The sequence below is a fragment of the Impatiens glandulifera genome, chromosome 1 (assembly GCF_907164915.1).
Source record: "Impatiens glandulifera chromosome 1, dImpGla2.1, whole genome shotgun sequence".
Lineage (NCBI taxonomy): Eukaryota > Viridiplantae > Streptophyta > Magnoliopsida > Ericales > Balsaminaceae > Impatiens > Impatiens glandulifera.
This window is the reverse complement of record NC_061862.1, coordinates 106,225,957-106,234,258: the sequence shown is the minus strand read 5'-3', so window position 1 is coordinate 106,234,258 and position 8,302 is coordinate 106,225,957. Positions and strand designations below refer to the sequence as shown.

The 8,302-nt window shown below is 28.4% G+C and overlaps 1 protein-coding gene across 1 annotated transcript; it reads left to right on the top strand.

The window, feature by feature from the left end:
• The first annotated feature begins 7,162 nt into the window (after window positions 1-7,162).
• Window positions 7,163-7,906, top strand: LOC124939446 (protein goliath-like). Its single transcript, XM_047479924.1, has one exon. The coding sequence runs from the start codon at window positions 7,163-7,165 to the stop codon at window positions 7,904-7,906; it is 744 nt and encodes a 247-aa protein (XP_047335880.1).
• Window positions 7,907-8,302: the final 396 nt, after the last annotated feature.

Sequence of the window (8,302 nt, the reverse complement as noted above, 5' to 3'; positions counted from 1 at the left end):
GTAAATTTGTCGGTTGTTAATTAAAAGTTAATACAGAAAGATTTACTATATCTTCTGGCATTGACCCTTTAAATCGGGTTTTTGGTAGAAACCCTCCTCTACGCACTCTCTTTCTTCTCTCTGCTGAAACCCTCACCGCGTTCAGTCATCGTTCGCTTCCTCCAGCCAAAGATCAATGTCGTCGTCGTCCTCTAGCCGCAGATCTACGCCATCGCCGCCCAACCACCGAAGGAAGGAAGGAGAATATCGTCCCAGCTGTCTCTCTTACCTCCCAAAACTTCCCAGCGAACTCTTCCTGGCATGTCTTCTCCTTTATCTCCTAATCACTCGATTCATTGTCGTCTTGTTCTCATGTTGCTTGAAATTACACAACCATTCAAACTATTTAGACATTGTGTTAATTAGTTTGAATCATAATTTATATTTGATTTTGACCTTGTGTTAATTAATTGAGAACAATGTGTTAAGTAGTTTTGAGTAAGATTAGTGTAGTAAACACAAACAACATCTTTGAACGATCTCTGAACGAATTATATAATTGATAACCTTGATTTGTTGTTATGTTATTGGTGTTATGTTATTACAGACCTTTTCATAAACTTTGATTCATTCTCGATTAGTTTGGTTATAAGTTCGGTCTATTTTAATAAATAAAGCATTAGAATATGATATAATGATAGAAACATATAACAGGATGATGAATTTTGATGTAAAACTAGAATTAAAAAAAATGCTAAATAAAAAAAGGAAAGAGAATAGAAATGAAACAAGTGTTTGTACTACAAATCTAATTTAAGGTTAGTATGGATCAATGGTTGAAGATTAATTAATAGATTGATTCATATTCACACTAATTTTAGTACAACCATTGATAGAATTTATGTATGAATTGCATGAATTGCATAATCGTAGATAAATCTAATTTATTACAAATCTAATTTAGGGTTAATTTGTTTGAATTGCATAATCGTAGATAAAATCTCTCTTGGTAACTGATTTCCACATTTTTTAAATATTTTAGCACAATCGTTGATCACTAGAAAAAATTGAGTTTTAAGGAGAGCAAAATCCCTCAAAGAAATAAAAATGCTTTCGGTAATAGTGTTCACCGAGTGCGATAAATGCTCAACATGTTAATGTAAAATCCTCTTTTTGTAAAGGTAAAGTTAAGTTATCCACTTCTAGATGTTTAAGGACTTGTTTATGGATTTTATCATATGCTAAGTTTTTTCCATCTTATTAGAATGATGAAAATACCCAAAAAAAACTTGGATGAACTTACGTCGAGATCATCTAAAATATGAGGAATGAGTGAACCACTTCCTAGATTTTGTAGTGAGTAGTACAAGACGACAAAAAGTGAAATGTCCTTGCGTGAAAATCTTGAATACAACTTTTAAGGATATAGTCGATGTGAAGACTCACCACATCGTTTATGGAATAAATCTGAATTATGAATTCTGGTATTGTCATGAAGAAAAGAAGAGTACAATTAACGTGGTTTATGATCATGATGATGACGATGATCATGACGGTGACTCGAATGATGGGGTGCCGGAAGTCACAAGTACACCATTGGACTTTAATAATGAAGAACAATATATGCAATATTTTATACACGATATATTCTGCAACGTTAATGATGACCCAAGAAACCATTAACTAGTCAAAGATGCATATAAATTGCTTGATGATTCTAAACGGCCTTTATATAAAGGTGCACGAATAACAAAATCATCAGCATTATTGAAACTCTTTCACATAAAAAATGTTGATCAATGGACACACGCTTCATTCGATATGTTATTGCGTCTACTTAAAGAGGTCATATTATCGATGGACGCTCAATTGTCAAACTCATACTACAAATTTAAGAAGTTCATTACAGATATTGGGTTTAAGTATGAGAAAATAGATACATATAAGAACAATTGTATGATATTTGAGAAGGACGAAAAAAATTCGAAGTCTTGCAAAGTTTAGGCCTTTCTAGATGGAAAGTCGACCAAACAAGTAGGGTAGTTCAGAAGAAACAAAATGGAAAATTTATGCCCACTAAAGTGTTAAGATATTTTCCCCTAATACCAATACTGTAGAGGCTATACATGTGCTCTAAGACCGCTCCAATGATGAGATGGCATTAGGAAATAGAGTTGAAGGTGATATGTTGAGACATTCGGCTGATTCATACACTTGGAAAACGTTTGATGAGAGGTATAAGGACTTCACATCAGTCTCCCATAGCGTGAGACTTGGTTTATCAAGAGATGGGTTCCAACCCTTTGCAAATGGAAAAACTCATACAATATTTGACTGATTATTCTAATTTCTTATAACGTGTCACCCACTCTTTATATGGATTCTAGCAATTTCATTCTATCTATGTTAATTTCAAGCCCAAAGAGTCCGGGAGATGCAATTGACATATTTCTCTAGCCATTGATCGAAGAGTTTTCTGAACTATGGCATTGTTGTGTGAGAACATTTGATGCACACACCTCACAATCCTTTAACATGCGAACAACATTGTTATGGACCATTAACGACTTCCCAGCGTACAGAAACTTGTTCGTATGGAGTATAAAAGGAATAATCGATTGTCCTTATTGTAACTGTGACACTATATCTCTTCAATTGAGTAATGGGCAGAAACGATGGTATATGGGTCACATGCGCTTCCTTTTACCAAACCACAAATACATGAGGGAATAAATAGTTGTTTGATGGTCGAACAGATTATAGAGAGCCCTTGAAAATGTTAACGGGGCAAGAAATTTACGAGCAAGAACGAGACCTAAAAGGCACAATATAATCTCGACAAGAATATCGAGTTTGCGAGAAGGCCCCAAGGATCGAGGGTGCCACTAATCTTCAGAGATGTGGATGGGAGGCTAGATGGTGATGTTAGGCATATGTGGTCTAGGCATGTGGGGTCGATGGTGCAGGACCCCACACACATCTCGCATCGCCAGCTAAAGTGAAGGGCCTTGAGTACCGAACAATTGGATTCATTATGGCGTGCTATGACTGTGAGAAATTGAACCTACATTTAATTAACATTCAAATGGAATTTATAACATTTTCTGATTTTTATTTTTCAAGATCCATTTGAGAGTACATATATCTCTATAGATACATATATCTTATCATTCAAGGATTTCATTATTAAGGGCATCCTTCAAATACCATTCTTGTATCCTTAAATTCGCACCACCTTTCTCTCAATCCATCTAATTCAAATTCATATATTTCATCATATTTTATCATTCAAAGATTCTATTATGGCATTCAAACCACCATTTTTTCAACCTCAAATTCCCACCACCATTCCCCCTAATTCGAATTCTCATTATTAACATTACCCTCAAATTCACATAATCATTCTTTCAATCTCTTAAATATGCACCCGCATATACGAACATGTTAAATTAAATTAAATAAAAATAAAAGAATTAATTAAAAGGGAAATAATTAATTAAGTTGAACTAAGAAAAATGCATCAATGGATTAAAATGAACTTAGGACAATAAAACTAAGTTTAATCAATACGACATTATTTTGATAATATGTTATTAAATGAATAAAACTAAGTTATGCAATTGTTTAAATGCGCAGGTACAACTCATGAGGCGTTGGCAGTTAAGCTGACGTCAGTAGAGCTGAAGATGCATTGGCAGTAGGGTTGCCAACAACATAGTTGTCTTCAGCATGCTAACAGAAGTCTTGCTTCAGCAACAGTCTGAAGAAACGCTAATAGCAGCCTTCCTTCAGCAGCAGTCTGAAGAAGTGCTAACAGCAGCTTTGCTTCAAAAGCAGTCTGAAGAAGCGCTAACAGCAGCCTTGCTTCAACAGTAGTCTGAAAAAGTGCTGGTAGCAGCCTTGCTTCAGTAACAGTCTGAAGAAGCGATGGCAGAAGCTTTGCTTCAGTAGTAGTCTGAAGAAGCGTTGGAAGCCATCTAATGTAGCGAACAGTACGTAGTGTTGCGCCAACAACTATGTTCGTTATCAGCAAACTGCCAAGTCAGCTTAATACGTCAAACGTATATATGCCACGTATCTACAAATTTAATTTGACCGTTGATATGCTTCAAATATAAAAAGGACGTCAAAGGACAATGGTGAATCCTTGGATCTCTGGATGGCGAATCCCTGAATAATTGAACTCTCGGTACGATGAATTCTCCTAATAAATTCACATATCCAAGAATTAGATTCGACCGTTGCTACGCATCAATATAAAAGAGCAACATAATTCAACGACGTAGTTAGATTTTAGAGTTTGCATCGGCTTCTGCAATTCAAAATCTTTGAACTCACGATCTTGATTCTCTTGCTTACTCTCTTTCTCTAACTGTTAAGCATACATTGTATAAGTAGAGAAATAATTTACTGTATTACCTGAGAGTATTATCAGTGTTGTAAGTTGAACAGAACATTGTTTGTACAATAGTGAGTGATAGCTAGGAGTTTAGAATAGGCAGTTATTTAGTCTTGAGTTCTTATTGGGTTTGTGTAGACGCTATACAAATCAAAGTTTTCTAGTGGAATCCTTCTGAAAACAGAAGAAGTGGTGACGTAGGATTTTTATCCCCGAACATCCATACAACTCTTGTGTTATTTCCTTACTACATCTCTTAGTCCGCAATCTGCCGCTTCAAATCTAGCACGCATTTCCGCACTTGAATCCGTTCAAGAGCTTGCGACGATTTGTCGAAAAATATAAACATATTTTATATCTCTAACGGGATTAAAATTGCATTGAAAATAAATATTAGTTCAACAATATTCAACCCCGTCTATTGTTGAAGTCGATCATAACACAACATTTTATCATTTTAATTTGTATAATATAAATTCTAAAATTTGCACCAAGTGAGATTTAACCTTAATAGTTTAAAATATTAATCATTTAATCATTAGAACATTTGTGATTGTTGAGTTTAATTTATATAATTGTATACATATATTTAATCATTTTAATGAATAAAAAATAAATAAAATAATTATAGATATAATAGATACGTAGAGGAAATATTTAAAAATTAGTAATTTTTAATAAATTATTTAGAAATTTAGATTAAAATATTTTTCAAATATAATATATAATTATATATATATATATATATATATTATAAAATAATTAATACATATAAAATTATTAATATATATAATTTATTTTAAAAAATTAAATTAAGAAGAAAAATAAAATAATATATATATAATAAATATGGAGATAATTAAAATTATTTTAATCTAAATTAAAATATATTAAATATTAATTTAATAAATATGGAGAGAGGGAAATATATTAATAAAACCAGAATAAATAATTAAATCAGATTAATTTAATTTTTAGATAGATTGTTATATATATATAATATATATATATATATATATTATAAAATAATTAATAAAAATAAATATATATATATATAATTATTTATTTATTTATTAGAAAAAAATATAAAATATAATTAAAAGAAGAAACCAATCAATTTATTTTTGTCTAAAATAAAATATTCAAATTACTCACCACTGAACTAGTTGATCCTCCTAAATATAAATATAGGAATTTAGTGTTTATATATATATATATATAATAAAATAATATTATTTATTTATAAAATAATTTATTATTAAAGTTTAATTATGGAATTAAAATTTTAAAAAATATTATTTATATATAAAATAAAATAATATATAATTAAATGAGTTATATATATATATATATATAATTTATATATTATAAAATAATTAATTAAAATAAAATATATATATATATATAATTATTTATTTATTGAAAAAAATATATAAAATATAATTAGAAGAAGAAACCAATCCATTTATTTTGTCTAAAATAAAATATTCAAATTACTAACAACTGAATTAGTTAATCCTCCCAAATATAGGAATTTGGTGAGAGAATTTGGTGAGGGAATGATTTGGTATAATTTTATTCGCTGGAAAAATTAAATAATTTCTCTTTCTTCTCTATTTCCTCCCACTTTACCTTTTTTAACCAATGACCAAGTCATTCCCTCACCAAATTCCCTCTCTCTATCACTCCTATATATATATATATATATATATATATATATATATATATATATATATATATATATATATATATATATATATATATATATATATATATATATATATATATATATATATATATATATATATATATATATATATATATATATATATATATATATATATATATATATATATATATATATAAGGGAATGATGTAACGCAATTTGATTAGTTAAAAAAATAACAAAATTTTTCTCTCTCCTCACTTTTATCCTTTTTCAACCAGTGATACAATGACACATCATTCTTTCCCCAATTCCCTCCTTCAAATTCCCTCTCTCTATCACTTCTAATATATATATATAATAATAATAAAATAGTATTTATTTATAAAATAAAATAATTTATTATAATTTTAATTATGAAATTAAGATTTAAAAAAAATATTATTTATATATAAAATAAAATGATATATAATTAAATAAGTTAATTATGGAGTTAAGATTTTAAAGAATATATTATTTATTTATATATTAAAAGTTTATAATTAAAATTTTAATTAAGGAAGAAGTTTTGAACTATCTATTGGGATTTTTGTAATTCCAATAGTTTTGTCAGTGGTTTTTTTTAAACACACCACATGAAATATGATACATTAATGTAGGCAGTTAGGTATATTTAACCAATTCAATTTCACTGAAATTCTTGAAATAGTTATCTAAATGAATTTGTTTTCTTTAATTTATTATTATTAAATATTCTAATATTATATTATATAACAAATTTAAATATATTTATATATTTTTGAAGTTTTGAAATATATATACTATAGATATATAATTAGTTTTAAAAAATGTGCAAAAATTATATAATTTTAAAACATATTTATTAAATTTTAATTTATGTATTATATAATAAAAATATATCTATAATTTTCTAAAAATAGGTATTAATCAATAATTTAATTCAGATTTTTCTGTGACAATGTTTTGTTTATTTGAGATAACTATTAATTTTATTCAAAATTTTAAATTGTTTAATCCTTTATTAGACCTCTCTCCATTTTATTAGACCTAATTTTATACCTTCTTATAAATTCCCAGAGTGAAAGAGAAAAAAAAATATGAAGGAGATGAAGAAACTGGAACTGGGAGGGATTCGTTTCTTCAAGTGGAACCAAATACTCTGCCATGATTTAAACTTCATACCGAGCATTCTGGTTTTCCACGTTCATAGCTCCTTCGGAAATTTCGATCCCTTTCATGCTTGGGAAATCTACATCAAAGATGCCGTTGAATTCTTCACGGACTTAGAATTTGCAAAAGAGTGTCTCAATCTCACAACCAAAGATTCTGGCTTGTTCAATGATGAAACCATAACTGGCTTCATAGATAAAGTCTTAACTTCTCTCTTTGCTTGCTTCAAGTTCGACTCAAATTCTTTTCCCAACAAGGGAAACCAAGTTCCTGTTATTGTAATAGAATTGTGTTCGAGCGAGGCAGAACCAGATAATCAAGTTCTTTTTATTGACGAGCCATTTTATTTTGCAAAACTTGTAGATATTTGTTCGGTATTGATTGATTTCTTACGCGATAATGAGATCAATTCGTCAAAAGAGAATAATAAAGAGAATAAATTCGGGTTTACTCATATTCAACCAATGTTAAAGGAAAAGGTACTAAGTGATGTTAACTATGAAGAGGATAATATATGTTCAATATGTTTTGAGATGTATAAAAGTGGAGATGTGATTGTTCTTACACCTTGCTCGCACAAATTTCATCGTGATTGTGTTTTCAAGTGGATGATAATAGGGGATTGTTGCCCCTTGTGTAGGTTAGATTGCAAGAGAAAAGTTGATTTTTAGATCTAATTTAGAGTAAAAAGAACAGAGATTAATTCAAGTAGAATAATGTTTTATCAAAGTATATCCAAATTTTCTTCAAAATCTTGAGTATGAATTTATTTATACAAAATTACTATTGATTAAAAATATATTATAATTTCTGTTTTATTTATTATAAATTATTATTTGTGGGAAAGTAATTATGTTTGTAGATATGGCATACTCATACTTACAGTTATTCACTTATTCACAAGTTATTCACTTATTCATAGTCAATTTTAAACATGTGATTTATATGAAAAAACACTTTAGAAAATAAATATTTACTAATTGACTTTTAATAGTATTAATATTATAATATTATATATTTTTAATTTTAATTTTAATTTTTTTAAATACAAAATATATTTTAAAATA